The sequence below is a fragment of the Neoarius graeffei genome, chromosome 7 (genome assembly GCF_027579695.1).
Source record: "Neoarius graeffei isolate fNeoGra1 chromosome 7, fNeoGra1.pri, whole genome shotgun sequence".
NCBI classification, from domain to species: Eukaryota; Metazoa; Chordata; class Actinopteri; order Siluriformes; family Ariidae; genus Neoarius; species Neoarius graeffei.
Window position 1 is genome coordinate 41,959,713 of NC_083575.1, and position 20,683 is coordinate 41,980,395.

At 38.5% G+C, this 20,683-nt stretch overlaps 1 protein-coding gene across 1 annotated transcript; it reads left to right on the forward strand.

Moving 5' to 3' along the window:
- Positions 1–5,756: 5,756 nt before the first annotated feature.
- On the forward strand, positions 5,757–9,717 carry eif4eb (eukaryotic translation initiation factor 4eb). Its single transcript, XM_060925686.1, has 7 exons — positions 5,757–5,844; positions 7,240–7,343; positions 7,865–7,960; positions 8,053–8,116; positions 8,294–8,407; positions 8,505–8,644; positions 8,762–9,717. Exons 1-7 carry the CDS (start codon positions 5,827–5,829, stop codon positions 8,874–8,876), a joined length of 651 nt encoding a protein of 216 aa, XP_060781669.1. The 5' UTR covers positions 5,757–5,826; the 3' UTR covers positions 8,877–9,717.
- Positions 9,718–20,683: the final 10,966 nt, after the last annotated feature.

Consider the following 20,683-nt stretch of genomic DNA (forward strand, 5'->3'; position numbering starts at 1 on the left):
TAGCCAGACTAGGTTTGAAGAGATTGCATCAGCGTGATGTTGTCTTTATCTCCCCATACAATATCACCATAATCAAAGAGCGGTAGAACTAAACTATTGAAGTACAACAGTCTAGCAAGTTGAGGTAAAAGATGTTTAATTTGCTTCAAAAGACCAAGGCGTTTGTTGATTTTGGAAATCTGTTTTTCAACGTGAGTGGACCAAGACATGTTGCTTGAAAACACGACACCAAGGTACTTGAATTCCTCCATACATTCGATCTCCTTCAGATGTACTTGTATGGATATGGAGGAGATGTTGTTAGTTTTCTGTTTGCTTCCAAATAGCATGGCTTTAGTTTTGGATGTATTCAGAGTTAAATGATTGCTCTTAAACCAATCACCAACCATCTTGAGATCGTCATTAAGCTTATCTTCAATATCAGCAACTGAAGAAGAGAAATAGCACAGGACTGTATCATCAGCATATAGAGATACTTGTGCGTGTTGGACAACGTCAGAAAGATCATTAATGTAAATAATGAACAAGAGAGGACCAAGAATACTTCACTGTGGCACACCAAGGCTGTATAGTAGTGGCTCTGAAAGTTCTAGATCACAAGAAGTGCGTAGATATCTTGACGTCAAGTAGGAATCAAACCATTTAAGATCGTCTTCACAGATACCCACTGAAGATAGTTTATTCAGCAGAATTGTGTGGTTTACTGTGTCAAAAGCTTTTGACAGATCCAGGAGGACAGTTCCGCATAGTTTACCATTGTCCATGTTGCTAAGAATGTCATCTGCAAAGTTAACTAATGCAGTTGCTGTTGATCGTTTAGGACGAAAGCCAAATTGCTTGTTGGAGAGTAAATTGTTCTTGTTTAGGTGTTCATAGAGTTGCAGATAGACAGCTCTTTCAAGAATTTTATTCAGCATTGGCAGAATAGAGATTGGTCGATAATTAGTAGCATCAGTTCTATCGCCAGATTTGAATAGAGCTATAACCTTAGCACATTTCCAAATGCGAGGAAATGAGTGGAGCTTGATAGATAAGTTCAGTAGATTAGTAACTGGCTTAGTTATCACATCAGCAGCATCCTTGAGAAGGGGAGCACTAATGTTATCCAATCCAATCAATTTGTTGGTCTTCAGACATTTTAGGTGTTTAAGAACAAATGCTTCATCCATTTGAATCAGACGAAAACTAAGATCAGAATCAGGAGTGGTAGGTGCGAAGATAGGAATCACAGAGGATATTTTCTTGGCAAAAAGTTGACCGATAGAAGCAAAATGATTGTTCAGTACGCTGGCAATAGACTTGGGCTCCAAATATTGAACTTTGTCTGAGATTATGCAATTAGGAATTGAGCTCTGATCATGTTTGTGGGAGGTAGCTTTGTTAACTACTTTCCAAAGTTTATTTGAGTCTCCCTTGCTGTCTTGGATCAGATTCACATAGTGGTCAGACTTACTACGCCTTACGTCAACATTAACAGAGTTACGAAGCTGTCGGTACTTTTGCCAGTGATAGGAGGAACCAGTTTTTATGGCTTTACAGTGATGGAAGTCTTGATCATGCATGGCTTCTTTTATTTTGGGAGTCATCCATGGACAGCTGATGCCATTAATTCGACGCTTCTTAACTGGGGCATGAGTGTCAGCCATGTCAAGGAATAATTTATTCCAAGTCAAGATAGACGCATCAATATCATCACAGTTGTTCACGAGGTTCCAAGGAATATTTTTCAGGTCTTTCAGAAAAGCTTCTCGATCATAGTTCTTATAAGAACGATATTCAATTGTCCTGGGAGTTGCCTTTGGTTTACCTACTTTGAGGACACAGTAGGTAAGAAAGTGATCACTGATAGGTAGATTAACCACCCCACTATCCATAAAGTGATATTCATTGTTCATGAAGATCAAGTCAATCATAGATTTTGATGTTTCAGTAACTCTAGTTGGCTCTTTGATCAACTGAGTAAAATCCAGAGCACGTGTGAAGTTGAGAAGCTGTTGTTTCAAGGGATTTCTATGGGCTGAAACATCCACATTGAATTAAATTTTGATTAAATTGTTTTTTTGGGGATGTGTCCATATAATATAAAGAGCATAACATGGTGGTGCAAAGATATGAAGTTTATCTTCTTGTGTTGAAAATATTTTCACTTGTTCGCTTTGCTCACTCGTGAAATATGTTCAGCACTCGAAGATAAACTTTATATCTTTGCATGACCATGTATTATCCTACAGTGTTTTTTGTAAGTTTGTGGACCCTTTAGATTTTTCTATATTTCTGCATAAATATGACATAAAACATCATCAGATTTTCACACAAGTCCTAAAAGTAGATAAAGAGAACCCAGTTAAACAAATGAGACAAAAATATTATACTTGGTCATTTATTTATTGAAGAAAATGATCCAATATTACGTATCTGTGAGTGGCAAAAGTATGTGAACCTTTGCTTTCAGTATCTGGTGTAGCCCCCTTGTGCAGCAATAACTGCAACTAAACATTTCCAGTAACTGTTGATCAGTCCTGCACACCAGCTTGGAGGAATTTTAGCCCATTCCTCCATACAGAACAGCTTCAACTCTGGGATGTTGGTGGATTTCCTCACATGAACTGCTCGCTTCAGGTCCTTCCACAACATTTCAATTGGATTAAGGTCAGGACTTCGACTTGGCCATTCCAAAACATTAACTTTCTTCTTCTTTAACCATTCTTTGATAGAACAACTTGTGTGCTTAGGGTCATTGTCTTGCTACATGACTCACCTTCTCTTGAGACTCAGTTCATGGACAGATGTCCTGACATTTTCCTTTAGAATTCGCTGGTATAATTCAGAATTCATTGTTCCATCAATGATGGCAAGCCGTCCTGGCCCAGATGCAGCAAAACAGGCCCAAACTATGATACTACCACCACCATGTTTCACAGATAGGATAAGGTTCTTATGCTGGAATGCAGTGTTTTTCTTTCTCCAAACATAACGCTTCTCATTTAAACCAAAAAGTTCTATTTTGGTCTCAACCGTCCACAAAACATTTTTCCAATAGCCTTCTGGCTGCAATGTGATCTTTAGCAAACTGCAGATGAGCAACAATGTTCTTTTTGGAGAGCAGTGGCTTTCTCCTTGCAAGCCTGTCATGCACACCATTGTTGTTCAGTGTTCTCCTGCTGGTGGACTCATGAACATTATCCAATGTGAGAGAGGGCTTCAGTTGCTTAGAAGTTACCCTGGGGTCCTTTGTGACTTTGTCGACTATTACATGCCTTGCTCTTGGAGTGATCTTTGTTGGTCGACCACTCCTGGGGAGGGTAATAATGGTCTTGAATTTCCTCCATTTATACACAGTCTGTCTGACTGTGGATTGGTGGAGTCCAAACTCTTTAGAGATGGTTTTGTAACCTTTTCCAGCCTGATGAGCATCAACAACGCTTTTTCTGAGGTCCTCAGAAATCTCCTTTGTTCGTGCCATGATACACTTCCACAAACGTGTTGTGAAGATCAGACTTTGATAGATCCCTGTTCTTTAAATAAAACAGGGTGCCCACTCACACCTGATTGTCATCCCATCGATTGAAAACACCTGACTCTAACTTTACCTTCAAATTAACTGCTAATCCTAGAGGTTCACATACTTTTTCCACTCACAGATATGTAATATTGGATCATTCTCCTCAATAAATAAATGATCGAGTGTAATATTTTTGCCTCGTTTGTTTAACTGGGTTCTCTTTATCTACTTTTAGGACTTGTGTGAAAATCTGATGATGTTTTAGGTCATATTTATGCAGAAATATAGAAAATTCTAAAGGGTTCACAAACGTTCAAGCACCACTGTACATTTAGGCATTTATTTATGCTGCTTATTACATAATGTATTATGTATACTATATTCAGTCAGGGGAAAGACAAAGTACACCCTCCTTCAATTCTATGTTTTTATTTATCAGCACCTAAATAACAATTGGATGGTTTTCACTAACTTCTATAAAGAAGCAAATAACTTCAGGTGACAACAAAAACATAACAGATTTTTTTTTTAATTGGAAAAAGTAAGTACACCCTTACTGCTTTTACAATCATTTAAATAGTAATTATCAGCCAGGTGCTGAAATACATGAGACAATTTAATCATCAAGAAGTGTAATTATCTATATAAAAGCAGAATTTTTGACAGTTAGATTTTCTGGAGCATTTTTGTTTATGTCTATCATGCCAATTTGAAAAGACACCAGCTATGAACTCAAAGAACCAATTGTTGCTGCTTATCAATCTGGGAAGGGTTATAAGGCCATCTCCAAACAATTTGAAATTCACCATTCTACAGTGAGAAAGATTGTTTTCAAATGAAGAGCCTTCAAGACAATTACCAATCACCCCAGCAAATTCAAGTCAGACCATTTAATGTTCAGAGATACAACCCCAATTCCAAAAAATTTGGGATGCTGTGTAAAATGTAAATAAAAATGATGCAATAATTTGCAAATCTCATAAACCCATATTTTTTCACAATAGAACATAGACAACATATCAAATACTTAAACTGAGACATTTTAATATTTCATGAAAAACATTAGCTCATTTTGAATTTGACGGAAGCAGCACGTCTTAAAAAAAGTTGGGATGGGGTAATAAAAGGCTGGAAAAGTAAGTGGTACTAAAAAGAAAGCTGGAGGAACATTTTGCAGTTAATTAGGCTAATTGGAAACAGGTAAGTAGCATGATTGGGTATAAAAAGAGCATCTTAGAGAGGCAGAGTCTCTTAGAAGTAAAGATGGGCAGAGGTTCACCAATCTGCAAAAAAAAAAAAACTATGGTTAAAAATTGTGGAATGATTTCAGAATAATGTTCCTCAATGTAAAATTATGAAGACTTTGAATATCTCATCATCTACGGAACATAATATAATCAAAAGATTCTGAGAATCTGGAGAAATCTAATCAACTGCGAATCCTAGAGGTTCACATACTTTTGCCACTCACAGATATGTAATATTGGATCATTTTCCTCAATAAATAAATTATCAAGTATAATATCTTTGTTTTGTTTGTTTAATTGGGTTTTTTATTTACTTTTAGGACTTGTGTGAAAATCTGATCATGTTTTGGGTCATATTTATGCAGAAATATAGAACATTCTAAAGGGTTCACAAACTTTCAAGCACCACTGTACATTTAGGCATTTATTTATGCTGCTTATTACATAATATATTATGCGTGCTATATTCATTCAGGGGAAAGATAAAGTACACCCTACTTCAATTCTATGTTTTATTTATCAGCACCTAAATAACAATTGGATGGTTTTCACTAACTTCTATAAAGAAGCAAATAACTTCAGGTGACAACAAAAACATAACAGATGAAAAAAAACTGGGGTTTTTTTTGTTTGTTTGTTTGTTTGTTTGTTTAACTGGGTTCTCTTTATCTACTTTTAGGACTTGTGTGAAAATTTGATGATGTTTTGGGTCATGTTTATGCAGAAATATAGAAAATTCTAAAGGGTTCACAAACTTTCAAGCACCACTGTATGTGTAAAATTATAATGTTAATGGTTTCATTGTTATTCTAAAAAATGGAAACTTGTTCCCAACTGGTTCTGATTTGGGACTGGAGATAAGTTTGGCTAAGTTTATAGTGGACTGTTAGGTCTATAGGCTCTGGCCTCGGCCAATGAGAATGAGGCTACTATCAAAACAGCATACTACCGTACTAAATAGTATGAAGTAATAGTACGCTGCCCATATGTGGGCATACTATGTAGTAGGGTAGTACGCGGTTTGGGACAGAGCCTGAATGTTCCATATGAGGCCTGTGTGTGAACAAGTCATGGAAAATGGCGACTGCAGAACCGGTGAGTCGATACATTAAGAATAATTGTTCATTTTTCGAGTTCTCTGTAGCCTTCATAAGATAATATGTCAACATAAATGTGTGTGGAGATGATTTAGTTCAGAATTACCCGGGAATGCGAGCTACAGTTAGACTTAAGTAAAGTTAACCGTCATGTTTGAATGGAAGAGCTGGAGTCTCTCAGCGGTAACTTACTCCTTAACAAGTTAGGCTCAGACTAGTTTGTCATCTTGTTCCCACAGTCGTCATAGCTAGCTTAGGAGGCTCGTTAACAGTACTTTTTGTTTCTGGTGTGCATTTTGTACACGTCGCTGCCACTGCAGTTGTTCTGGACTTTGTTTGTGTTTGAGTACACGCTGCCTCACATAGCTTTATCATATAGCTATGAAAAGAGTACACGGCTTAACGTTAGCAAGCTAGCAGCGTCCCTTCGTGTTCTTGACCAGGCGGTGTTTTGTTTCCCACCACGTTTGTTATCGGAGTTAAATTTAAGAAAACTATCCACATGGTGCTAAAAGTAAATTGACAGCTGTGGCTAATCCTTCGCCACGACATCTGCATTTGAGTTAACTTTCTAGTGGTGTCCCAGCCCAGGAAAACAAACAAAAGCAATCAAACACCATAATACTTAACATGACAAACATCAAGCAGACCCATGCTGGTTTAAAATAGGTTTACTTCTGAAATGCTAATAAAACCTCAGACAGACATGAATGCACTGTTTGGTGTCTCATCTAGTTTGTTTTTAGTTCCAGTTGATTGTACTGGGCATTGTGTTTTAGAGCTAGATGATGTGAACCTGATATATATATATATATATATATATATTTTTTTTTAATATATCAGTGCCAAGCCTAGTCATACATTTTGTAGTTGGTTTGGCAATGAGGATACATCCAGAATTAAGAAAGAAAGAAAGAAAGCACAACTTTTATTCATCACACACATGTGAAATTCCTGTCTGCATTTAACCCACCTGAAGCAGTGAATGCGCGCACACACATACCCAGAGCAGTGGGCAGCCACGCTAACAGCGCCCGGGGAGCAGTTGGGAGTTAGGCATCTTGCTCAAGGGCACCTCAGCCCAAGGCAGTCATGCAGTATTACGTTTAAGGCATTACGCTACTTTTATATGAACCTACTATTAGGCACGGAATGCTTTGGAGTCGTAAATTCATTCATTGTATAAACGGTTGATAAATTGTGGATTGTAGGTGAGCAGGAGCCAGTCCCAGCTGACATCGAAATGAATTAATTTCAACTCAAATGTAGACCGCGATATTATTTTCACAGCCTTCAGGTAGTTGAGCAGTGTACATTTAATCAAGTTGGTTATTGATTAATTGCAAGACTTGAACTTTCCGTAAACTATTTGTTTGCCATTTCTGTTCCCAAGGAAGTAATATTGAATCCATCAAAGACTGAAGAGGAGAACTCAGAAGAGACAAGCCAGGAGATTGTCAGCCCTGAGTGTTATATCAAACATCCATTACAAAACAGGTCAACCATAAACTACACAACACTCTCTTTTTATGAAACGCAGAATATGACAAAGGAGACCCTGAACTGTTGAGCAGGTGAAATTGTATATCAGTCAAGAACTGGATAGTATTTCACTTTCAAACCTACAGCGGTTGGTCTCCTCAGTTCCCAAACATTTACAGAATGTTGTTAAAAGTAGAGGTGATGCAACACAGAGGTAAACATGCCCCGACCCAGCTTTTTTTGAAACATGTTGCTGGCATCGGTTTTAAAATGAGCACTTTTTTTTCAAATAATAACATTTCTAAGTTTCAGCATTTTTGATATGTTGTCTTTTTGTACTATATTCAGTGAAAAATAAGGATTCAGTGATTTGCAAATTATCGTATTCTGTTTTTATTTTCAGTTTACATAGTGTCCCAACTTTACAAACAGGGTTGTATTTTAGCGAAGAGACTTGTCATGTTTTGAGTGTGCAAGGTTGTTTCTTGGTTATAAATTTATTTAAAGAGGATGTGCAACTGCTTCTCTTCCTGCAGATGGTCTTTATGGTTCTTTAAAAATGACAAGAGCAAAACATGGCAAGCCAACCTGCGACTGATTTCCAAGTTTGACACAGTAGAGGATTTTTGGGCGTAAGGATTAAATTTTATATGTAAATCTACGCACAACTTGCAAAGAAATATATTAGATGGTTTGAGGTTGATGGCCTGTTTGTGTTTTTTAGGCTTTATAACCACATTCAGCTGTCCAGTAATTTGATGTCTGGTTGTGACTATTCACTGTTCAAGGTGAACTTCCTTTTATTATTATTATTATTATTATTATTATTATTATGTCTGTGTAGAGTAAATGCAAGCCCTTTATGATGTTTTAGTCAAGATTCTGTATACTTACATTTTGCAATTGTGTGTGATCCACAGTTTGATGTTGTGATTTGTCAAAACAGCTCAATTTATGCGTTACAGGACGGCATTGAACCCATGTGGGAGGATGAGAGAAATAAGAAAGGAGGGCGCTGGCTCATCACCCTCAACAAGCAACAGAGGAAACTCGACTTGGACCGTTTTTGGCTGGAAACTGTGAGCATCCTTATGAAGCTGCTGCTTTTATCTTGATCCCATGTACAATTATTTACAGCGTGGTTCTTGTCCTGATGTACTTTCTGTGTTGTTACAGATGCTTTGCCTCATAGGAGAAGCTTTTGATGACTACAGTGATGATGTGTGCGGTGCTGTAGTCAACATCCGAACAAAAGGAGATAAAATTGCTGTCTGGACAACCGATTATGAGAACAAAGATGCAGTAACGCACATAGGGTTAGATGTGTGCACACATACATCAGAAACACAAAAGAAATGTAAAGTATAGTGAAAGATGCATGTTTGAATGCAGACACATTCTGCTGCATTGATGGTGGTCATTTCTTTCTACAGGAGGGTGTATAAGGAACGGTTAGGAATCCCTATGAAGATGACCATTGGCTATCAGTCTCATGCTGACACAGCCACTAAGAGTGGCTCAACTACCAAGAACAAGTTTGTGGTCTGAAATTCTGAGCCTGACTTTTCTCTCTCTCTCCCCCTCCCTCCTTCCTTTGTCTCTCCCCTTCTCTTTCTCATGCACTTTGCCTTTCTGCCCTGAACCAAAGCTTCAAATTAACAGGTTGTTGCTCAAAATACCACAAATCCTCTGAGCTCCAACAGGAATCTTTAACTCCCCCACACGTACACCTTTAAGGAAAACACCTGACAAAGTACCATTCACCTCATTACTCACCAGCTCAGCATGTAATACACTACAAGTGTTAACTCAAGCAAATCAAATCCAGCTGAGCAAAAACAACAAAGCATTATGATGTAGACTCAAATCCCAAATATATTGACAGTCGCATCAAAAATGACTCGAACAAACTTGCATATTCATTGTTAAACAGGACTCCGAGATTGTAAAATATTTGATGTGTTCCTTTTTAAACAGATGTGTTGAATTATTTAATGGCTGAGGAAAGGAAATATCTGTGTGCCCTTATCCAGCAGCCTTGCTGCAATAGTGCCTAATGAACACATTAATTTATTCAGATTTTATCTTAACATTTCATGAAGGTGGTATAAAGCCCCCCATGTAATCAAGCAAATCTTCAAAAGGCTGCCTTATTTCTTTCGGCATTAACATTATTAAATTTGGGGTTTTGCAATTCAGTATGTGTTTTTTATTATTATTATTATTATTATTATTATTATTATTTTTAATTTTACATTCCTTGTTAATGGTAGCATATAGGACTTTACTGTAATAGATGATTTATTGTCTGAATGTAATTGGTTTTAACTTGATACAACCTCGGCCATACATTATCACTAGGTCTTTAAATAAAATAGATTTATGTGGATTGAATTTATTTCTCTAAAAATGGCAACAGGCTCTTGAACATTTAAACTTAAACACAAAGGGATCTGGTCGATGACTGACATAAGCTACGTTTACATGGACCTTAATAATCAGCTTAAAGCTCAGTAGGAATGAAATGCCCCATTCCAATTAAGGAATTGATTGAAAAAAGCAGAGGTGGTGTAGACTTCTGATGATCCATCTAATAGGAAAATATTAACCATGTAAATACTCATTCGATTGCTTTCTGCACATGTTCAATAGGCCTTCAAGCAATGATGTCATAACATTTAACTTTACAGACCAGACTAAGCCAGATCTCCGGGATTGTGCGCTCGTCAGAAATTCTATTCCAGCTGCACACTTGGAACACAATAAACACGCACAACTATTTGATCGCTTTCATGTAAAAGGTACACTATATTGCCAAAAGTATTTTCTCACCCATCCAAATTATCGGAATCAGGTGTTCCAATCACTTCCATGGCCACAGGTGTATAAAGTCAAGCACCTAGGCATGCAGACTGTTTTTACAGTTTGGAGCTGGCCCCTTCCTCTTCCAACATGACTGTACACCAGTGCACAAAGCAAGGTCCATAAAGACATGGATGACAGAGTCTGGTGTGGATGAACTTGACTGGCCTGCACGGAGTCCTGACCTCAACCTGATAGAACACCTTTGGGATGAATTAGAGCGGAGACTGAGAGCCAGGCCTTCTCGTCCAACATCAGTGTGTGACCTCACAAATGCGCTTCTGGAAGAATGGTCAAAAATTCCCATAAACACACTCCTAAACCTTGTGGACAGCCTTCCCAGAAGAGTTGAAGCCGTTCTAGCTGCAAAGGGTGGACCGACGTCATATTGAACCCTATGGATTAGGAATGGGATGTCACTTAAGCTCATATGTGAGTCAAGGCAGGTGAGCGAGTACTTTTGGCAATGTAGTGTATGTTTGGAATCGCCTATTTGAATGAATTCTTTCCAAATAAAAAAAAAATGTGCATGTAAACGTAGCTAGCTCTGAGTGCAAAACTAACAAAAAATAATTGCACAACTGGTTTGTGTTCTAGTTATAAGCACCAGATTATGGTCAGTTTTTGCAGTGGTGTTTGATTATCTGAGGATACAGCTGTCAATATAACCTCTTATTGCTCATGCTGAGTAAATGGTTACCTATTATTTTTCAGCAAAAGTACAACCCCAAATCAGGAAAAGTTGGGACGGTATGGAAAATGCAAATAAAAAAAGAAAGCAGTGATTTCTAAATTTGCTTTGACTTGTATTTCATTACAGACTGTATGAACTCCAAGATATTTCATGTTTTGTCTGCTCAACTTCATTTTATTTATTAATATACATCCATTCCTGCATTTCAGGTCTGCAACACATTCCAAAAAAAAAAAGTTGGGACGGAGGCAATTTAGGGCGAGTAAAGAGATAAAACAATTAAAAAATGATGTGACTTGAAACAGATGATTGTAATCATGATGTGGTGCAAAATCAGTATCCAGGAAGGATCTAGTCTTTGAGGAGCAAAAATGGGTCAAGGATCCCCAGTTTGTCAACAAATGTGTGAGAAAGTTATTGAAATATTTAAAAACAATGCTTCTCAAAGAAAGATAAGAAAGGATTTGGAAATTTCACCCTCTACAGTGCATAATATAATTAAATGGTTCAAGGAATCTGGAGGAATGTCAGTGCATAAAGGGCGCAAGAGCTGCACACCCGTGATCTCTGATCCCTCAGATGGCACTTCATCAAGAACCGTCATTCATCTATAGCTGATATAACCACATGGACTCGGGATTACTGTGGCAGACCTTTGTCACTACAGTATGGACTTGCATCCACAAATGCCAGTTGAAACTTTATTGTGCAAAAAGGAAGCATTATGTTAATTGTGTCCAAAAGTGCCATTGACTTCTCTGGGCTCGGAGGCACCTGGGGATGGACCCTCACACAATGGGTATTGTGGTCAAACAAGTCAGTATTCCAGGGTTTTTTGTTTTTTTGGGGGTGTCCGTTTCCTCGGCAAAAGTAACTTAGGAAAAGTACATTGAGATTTTGGAGAAATGTTACCTTCAAGATGACATCTTTTCAAGGGATATTTCAACAAGACAGTGCAAAACCACATTCTACAAACAATACAAAGACATAACTGTGGAAGATGATGTGTGGTGAATTTTTGAAATGAAAAATATGACATTGATGACTCTGTATTGTTACACACTTTTAAAATAAGGTAACCTCAAAATAACACCTGAAACGCTTCATCACTTGGTGTCTTTTAGTTATGTTCAGTCTCTAAGTTATTTTGAAAAAAATAAAATGCATGAGTTAAAACATTTAATGTGCTGTGTTGTTTTGCGCGCAGGACCAGTCAAAGATTTACAAATCATTTTCAGGTTTAATTTCAACATACCATCCCAACTTTTTCCGATTTGGGGTTGTAAAATTTGAGAGGAACACTTGAATTAAGAGGAAAACAATTTCTACTAGCAATAATGAGAAACCAAATCAGCATCAGTTTTAAGAATTCTTTCTACTACAGTGTTGTGTTTCTTGGTGCGGTATGTGTTTTAGGGGGAAAATAATTAAAATCAATTGTCATGCTGCTCTTCCATCTATAACTAAGAATGAGATGTGTGTGTGCTGGTCTATAAACAGTTGGCTGCAGTCACAGAGGCTTTAATTAAGATGATCATGCTCCCTGAGTTCCCAAAACAGATGCAGGTGCAAAAACATGCCTAGTGTATCTCATAGCCCAAGGTAATGAAGTAGTGATGTGTTGCTCATTGAAAGAGTCAACTCATTGAACCGACTCTTTTAGCTGGACATTTGGAGTTGACGGTCATAACTAATGAGTAGTAAAGCATACTTCTGCTGAAAAGTCATCAGTATTGTGTGTTCATGATTCTCTAATATCTTTAATCTCATTCAATGACTGAAGTGCATTTAGTGAATCTTATCAACACCGGAGTTGTTTGCCACAGTAGAATGATGTAGAGCCAGTTCTAGTGGGACATTTTAAGGCGTATGTTGGACTGTTTGTGTCACTGAAACAGCATGGCTGCACTGCTGCTTGTTATAATGATGTGTACTGTAATGGATTTGGGAGGTGAAAATCAGCATAAAAACACAAGAATCCTTAATTTTTTAATGAAATATAAAGCACAAACGCAGCAGCACAATAATATTAATGCAGCAGTGTTTACTGAGTTTGAGAAAGCAAATATGTAACACCTTGCTGGTTTTATGGTTGTTTAAATAGATTTTATAACAAGCATTAATGCAAAGTACTGTATATGCTGTTTTGTTAATCAGAGGGTAGAGTAAGATTTTATTCAACAATTTAAATGATGGATAAGCAAACATAAACTTGGCCTGTTGTGAAACTACCATTGAGCCATTTAGGAGTCTTACTGTATGGTTGAGCTGAGCTGATTAACTCACTGATCACTTCTATTAAGATCACCTAAAAAAATCCATAACTATTACTCTTTGAATAATAAATGTAAACATATTATATACAAATCACTGAACTGGTTGATGGATGGATGGATGGATAGTTCTCGTGCCTTAAACACAGCCCGCCATTGTCCACAAAAAAGGCTAGCCTTCATCTAGGCTGGTGCAGTTACAAGCACCTTTAGGTTAGATTGAGTAACACGTATATGTGTAATGTTCATGTGATTACACCCTAGAGACCCAGAAAATTATGTATTATTATACAGGCGTGGCCCACAGATTGCACAAAGTATGGTACTTCTGCACACTTGGCCTGTTCCATCTGAATGTCACACTCATGATGCAGTAAAGCTGCACCTCACCAGTACAACTTCACCCTTTTTTAAATTTTATTTTGTTTTACTCTAAAATATTATGTTGCACACCTTTTACGTATTACAAACGTGGGTTCAAGTTTTTGGTCCGCATTGATCCATGCACTTCATACTTTTTTTAATTAGAAAAAGTGCATTATTTGCCTGAGGTAATTTTTTTCTTTTTTAAAGACAATGAATGCATGCCTGTTTCCTGACTGAAACCGAGAGGAAATCTTTAAACAGGAGGATCGAAAGTGCACTTAAGATGTTCTTTCTGGGTTCACGAGAAGTGCTTTGGTTTTATGCGTTATCCTCATCAGTCCACGGATGACGACAGACTTAATGAGCTTTAAGTCCCCTCTCTTCTGTCTACAGTCCTGTGACAACATTCTTCTGCTTCTAAATGCATACACTGCTTTGCTCTTGTGATTATCCTTGAGGCGTTTTCACAGATATCTTGTATGAAAAGGTTTATAATAGACTAAAAAGATTCTTCACTGAAAATCCACTATTAATTGAGTGGGGTTTTTTTTGTCCTAAACCCCATCTTATAGAAATTATAAGGAAAAAAGCTCTGTAAATAGACCTATCAAAGTGAAGAACTGCAACTAATCTGCTTCTTTGAAAGACTTGCTGTACTTCAGTTTCATAATAATAGTTATATGCTCATAGTTGTTTTATGTGGCTTTATGTAGTGTTTGCTTTTTCTCTGAAATGTTTTAATATCTGTCAGGTTTGCAAAAACAAATTGTTCTGCTCGTTAGTTACTCATATGTCGACCAGATATGATGTACACTCTTGGTGATTCATTGGAGTTGCTTCTCTTGATCTATTCAGTCAGACGATTTGTCATATCGCTTTTCTTAGTGACTGTCAAGAATCATTATGACGGGAGTTTTAAAAATACAGCCACCGCAGGATTTGAGACGGACAGCTGGTGGGAGTAAGATGGACACATTAAAAAGGTGATGGTCCTCAGGCACAGTACACACACAATGTTTGACCATGGTCTGCGCTGACACATTTGTTCAGTAAGTGGTAGAGTATGATGAAAATAAGGAAGACAAAAAAATATTTTGAATATATGAAATCCTTGTTTAGGCATAAAATAATGGTAAATGCAATGTTTTTGTGGGGGTTTTTTTCTTTTCTTTTGAGGCCTGGTATGGGGCTGTGCCCATAACTCCACTAGATGGAGACACAATTTGCCATCATTTTTAGCAGGTTGAGAGTCAATAACCATTAAAGCAGATTTAGAGACTTTCCACTTATATGTAATCACACATCCTCTCACATCACTCAATAACAATGAGTCATTTCCAGAATTAATTAGCTATAAAATCTAAGGAGCTGCATAGTGATATCCATGTTTAGTGAAGCAGAATTAAAATAAATTTCACACTCCTCTGAATACAATTCAACAATTCCAATAATAATCTAATTATTTAAATGTGTACAATAATATCTTGGCTATTTATTGGAGCCAGAAAGATTCCCCCCCCCCGAATGTTCCGTTGTCTGTTGACATAACGTGTACAGGCTTTGTCAGTTATTGGGAGTTGGATTAAACCCTAGTCAACTCAAACAGGCTAATAACTATAAGTACTCAATAATAAATATAAGAACATTGATGATGGTGGGTTGTATTTTACCCCAAAAATCACGGACTCCCTAGCCAAGCTTCATGGACCCCTAGAGGTCTCGAAACGCACGCTGAGACAGACTGACATACGATATTCTTATTTTGGCATCAATATGTCTATTTTTTGTCTGTTATTCATATTAATTCATGAACTGTAGGATTTTCACAGTTTTGACATGTTGCACGTTGGACTAATTAGTAATTGTATGTAATTACCACATTAATAAGTTAATATCATGCCAATTTGCTTCCTACCAAGCTACCTGTAATGTCATAAAGCAGCAGCAAACAGTCTTGGCTTGCTGCAGGATTGTGAAGCCTGCATTTTAATAATTTGGAAAATTGGATCAAACTCTGGGTTCAGCATTTCCAAAGTAATATAAACGAGATTTTAAAGTGAGGTTTCTCTCTCTCTCCCTTTCTCTCTCTCTCTCTCTCACACACACACACACACACACACACGTTTTAGGCTAATTAGGCCTGTTGGCAGAGACAGGTCAGAGGAGGAGACTGAAGTCTCAGTGGCTTCATTCAGGCCGATTTATTCTCAGTCCCTCACTAGCAAATAAACACTAACGCTACTGTGTGTATGCAAGATGCTGTCTTTCACACCAGATCATTTCTAGCCTGGATGAAATTATTGAAGAGTTGAAACAGCTTTAATGTTTGCACCTTTCCAGTCTGTCCTACAGCGTGTGTGTGTGTGTGCGCGCGCGCGCACCCTTCACTGGCGGGAATCCCTGGAGGCTTTTTCTTGACATGGCTGAATGGTTTCCCATAGCAACTGACTGGCAAGTGAGGGTCCACATATAGAGTGAGAGACGAGAACGAGTCCTTAAACTTGCAACGACAATATCACTAATGTTCTATTGATTGCTCTCACATGTCAGATTTTCCTCAAATGCCAAAGCCAAATATGGCCCTCTGGACTCACATAGAGCAAGACTAATTCTTTTGGAAGCACTTTTAAACAAAGCCTGCCCAAATGACTAACTATTCAAGCATTCAAAGAGACAGTAAAGCTTCATCTGGATAATGAATTTGGTTGTCTTTCAAGTTAGCAACTGTTCCTTGTTTGTTCATAAAAGTGTTTTATTTGCATCCTTAAATACTGAAAAAAAAAAAGTAATCTATGAGTAATTGTTTGATGCTTAGTTGTTTGCCAGTAAATCTTTCTGGACTTTATCAAACAAAATCCCCAGTGTTTCATTAACACCTACAGTGTTTATTTAGTCCAGTAGGCCACAAATGAAAAGTGGATTCAGTGTTGCAGGTCCTAAGAGCATAAATGTTATTTCAACAGTATAAATTCAACAATGGACTATTTCCTGTTGAGACCCTATGGAGATTTAACTTAAAAAGCTCTGTCTGTGCCTCTATTTCCACATCTAATCTAATCTCCGTCTCACCCTTTCTCATCTCACACGGAGACTGTTCCTGGAGAAGCTGAGCAGCCATAAGGGGGCTGACTGCAACTCATCCATCTTTTGACATGCTTCCATAGCTTGTAGTGTTTTCTGCAGTTAATATGCAACATATGTGTTCATACAGGCTGATGTAGCATACCATAGAGTTATTATGCTTTTATTCAGACGTCCGTAACTGAGATAATGAGAGAGCTTTTGGTCTTTGGAGCTTTCTCTGAAATAGTACAGTACTGGACTTTATAGTGTGTCTGTGAAGATGAATCCCTTAACATTAGTACTGTATCTGTGCATTGTCTTCATATCAGACCTTTGCCTGCATACGTTAGTCTTTATGTTCCATTTCAGTGCAAACATTATAGAAGAGATAAAATAGATAGAAATAGAAAATAGATAAAAATTATATGTAAATCATGTCTTTTCACGGTGGTGTAGTGGTTAGCACTGTCGCCTCACGGTAAGAAGGTTCTGGGTTCGGGCCCAGCGGCCGACAGGGCCTTTTCTGTGTGGAGTTTGCATGTTCTCCCCATGCCTGCATGGGTTTCCTCCAGGTACTCCGGTTTCCCCCACAGTCCAAAGACATGCAGGTTAGATTAACTGGAGGCTCTAAATAGGTGTGAATGGTTGTTTGTAAGTGTCAGCCCTGCGATGATCTGGTGACTTGTCCAGTGTGTACCCCGCCTCTCACCCATAGCCAGCTTGCCCGCGACCCTGCACAGGATAAGCGGTTACAGATAATGGATGGATGTTGCCTTTTTTTTATCACCTGGTCTTTCTTCAATAGTTACTTGTCCAGTATAGCTAAGCCTGTGCTCAGTGCAGCCTCAGTTTCCTGTTCTTGGCTCCTAGTACCTGCTGTTATAGCCTATTCACTTAAAGGACATGCTGTGTATTCTGAGATGTATTTCTGCTTGCCACGTTTGTAATGAGTGCATATTTGAGTTATTGTCACCTTCCTGTCAACTTGAACCAGTCTGGCCATTGTCCTCTGATCTTTATCAACAAAAATTGATCCTCATTGGACGTTTTTTGTTTTGTTTTGCAATGTTCTGAGTAAACTCTACAGACAGTCAGTGTTGTAGTTGAGTCACTAAACCTCGAGTCCGAGTCCACTCTCAAGTCCCCAGTGTTCAAGTCCGAGTCATTAAAAAAAACTTCGAGTCGAGTCCACTATTGATCCGAGTCGAGGCCGAGAACAAGACTTCAACCTCTCTGTTTGACGGTGGCTGTTTTAGCGGCATTAACTTTAGGGCCCGTTTACACGAGGACGCTGTCGGGTAAAAACGACTAAATATTTTATCGGAAGTGCCTTTCGTCTACACGGGGACGGCATTTCCGAGGCTGAAAAACGGAAAAAATTGAAAACGCCTTCCAGAGTGGATAAGTTAAAAACAGCCCCCGTTGCATATCCGTCTAAACTACCCAATACGCGAAACTCTGCTTGGATCTGCTCACGTCGGGTACGCGTTTATGTCATACATATGTCATATACTGTACATGCCAGCCCGGGAAGTAAGAAAGTAAGTAAAAAAGTAAGAGCATGTCTGATTACATCGATCCAACGGACCTTCAAGCTGCTCTGGCAGCTTTAATAAACGTCCAGGAGTCCTTCGAACATCTATACCGAATCTGCACATATACTGTTAATGAATAGAGGCGGGTATAGTATGCTCTTACTTTTTTACCTACTTTCTTACTTACCATAGCCAGAGTAGTCAAAGTTTTCGCGGCGCAGATGTGCAGATCAGACAAGACGGAAGACGTTGCGCATGCGTGCAGACATAGCGGAGGTCTTTCACAGCACCACCTAGCCGCCTGGCATGCACATCCAATTGAATTCCACACATTTATGCGTCACCGTATAGACGCAGATTTCCTCCTTGAAAACGGTTGTGTAGACGCGGAAAAAAGTGAGAACGAAAACGGACTTTTGCATTTTTGTTTCAGACCGTCCCCATGTAAAGTGGGCCTTAGTTTGTTCCTGAACATGACACATGAACAGGTGAATGTGCATTCTCTTTGTCAGGGAGTGTGAAGTGTTCTGTCAGAGATGGTTGGGAGACGGATGTAAGTGCAGAAGGTGTGTTTATTAATACAAGTGAAGACAGGTAAACAATCCAGAACGGCAGGCAATATCGTAGAACAGTGAAACAGGCAATCCTAGACTGGGCAGGATCAAAGACAAGAAACAGGAAATCAGAGATCAGGAAAACAAACAAGGAAATAAGGCTCAGTAATGTGTCAGTAACGTAACTCAATACTTCACAAAGTAAGTGTGCTTTCACAGTTTTTGTATAGGCATGCTGATTGCACCTTAATCCTATGCAGGTGCGAGTCGTTTATGGTGCGTGCGCGCGCGAGCGAGAGTCCGCTTGTCGCGCACGCTGTCTGGAGCGCACCCGAGAGTCTATATGATGCACATGCCAAGGCATGCAGGTGTGACACACTTGGATGAAATTAGTACAAAAATTAATGTAAATATAAATATCTTATGCCAAATTATTATGGGCTGTGACAAAAAAATAAAGAAAAAAATCAGAGTCCTCATCTCCAATTTATTAGTCCAAATGCAGTTAATGCACGAGTCCGAGTCATCAGTGCTCAAGTCCAAGTCAAGTCACGAGTCCTTAAAATTAGGGCACAAGTCGGACTCAAGTACTACAAGCCTGCAGACAGTTGTGGTGAACATCCCAGGAGATCAGCATATCTGGGACCAACAACTATGCTATAGTCACATTTTCCTCATTCTGATGTTTGATGTGAGCTTTGACTAAGGCTCTTGACTTGCATCTGCATGATTTTATGATTTGCACTGCTGCCAAGTAATGGACTAATAGGATAATTTCATGAATAAGCAGGGTTACAGGTGTTCCTATTGAAGTGGCCTGTGATTATACAGTATGTACTGTATTTATCATCGCTTTTATACCCTTGAGGAATTTCATGCTTCCAGAAACTAAATCCATTGAAGCTTTGTCATAAACAAGCCAGGTCACATTTTTCTCTGATGCTGCCGTTTTTGTATGTGGTTGTGAAACTATATTCATTACAGACCTGCATAACTTTAGTATTGCCCTATACAGTGGTGCTTGAAAGTTTGTGAAGCCTTTAGAATTTTCTATATTTCTGCATAAATATGACCTAAAACATCATCAGATTTTCACACAAGTCCTAAAAGTAGATAAAGAGAACCCAGTTAAACAAACGAGACAAAAATATTATACTTGGTCATTTATTTATTGAGGAAAATGATCCAATATTACATATCTGTGAGTGGCAAAAGTATGTGAACCTTTGCTTTCAGTATCTGGTGCAGCAATAACTGCAACTGAACGTTTCCGGTAACTGCTGATCAGTCCTGCACACCGGCTTGGAGGAATTTTAGCCCATTCCTCCGTACAGAACAGCTTCAACTCTGGGATGTTGGTGGGTTTCCTCACATGAACTGCTCGCTTCAGGTCCTTCCACAACATTAAGGTCAGGACTTTGACTTGGCCATTCCAAAACGTTAACTTTATTCTTCTTTAACCATTCTTTGATAGAACGACTTGTGTGCTTAGGGTCATTGTCTTGCTGCATGACCCACCTTCTCTTGAGATTCAGTTCATGGACAGATGTCCTGACATTTTCCTTTAGAATTTGCTGGTATAATTCAGAATTCACTGTTCCATCAATGATGGCAAGCCGTCCTAGCCCAGATGCAGCAAAACAGGCCAAAACCATGATACTACCAGCACCATGTTTCACAGATGGGATAAGGTTCTTATGCTGGAATGCAGTGTTTTCCTTTCTCCAAACATAACGCTTCTCATTTAAACCAAAAAGTTCTATTTTGGTCTCATCCGTCCACAAAACATTTTTCCAATAGCCTTTTGGCTTGTCCACGTGATCACGTGAAAGGGTTCACAAACTTTCAAGTACCACTGTATCTGTGATGTATAATATGTTAGCTACAGTGGCTATCCATTCATTCATCTCTCCATTTACTAAAGTTCTCAGTAAGGAAAGCTCTTACTTCGTGGATGGTGCGTAGGATTGGAGTTAATTCCCTTTAGGACACCACACAAGATAGATTT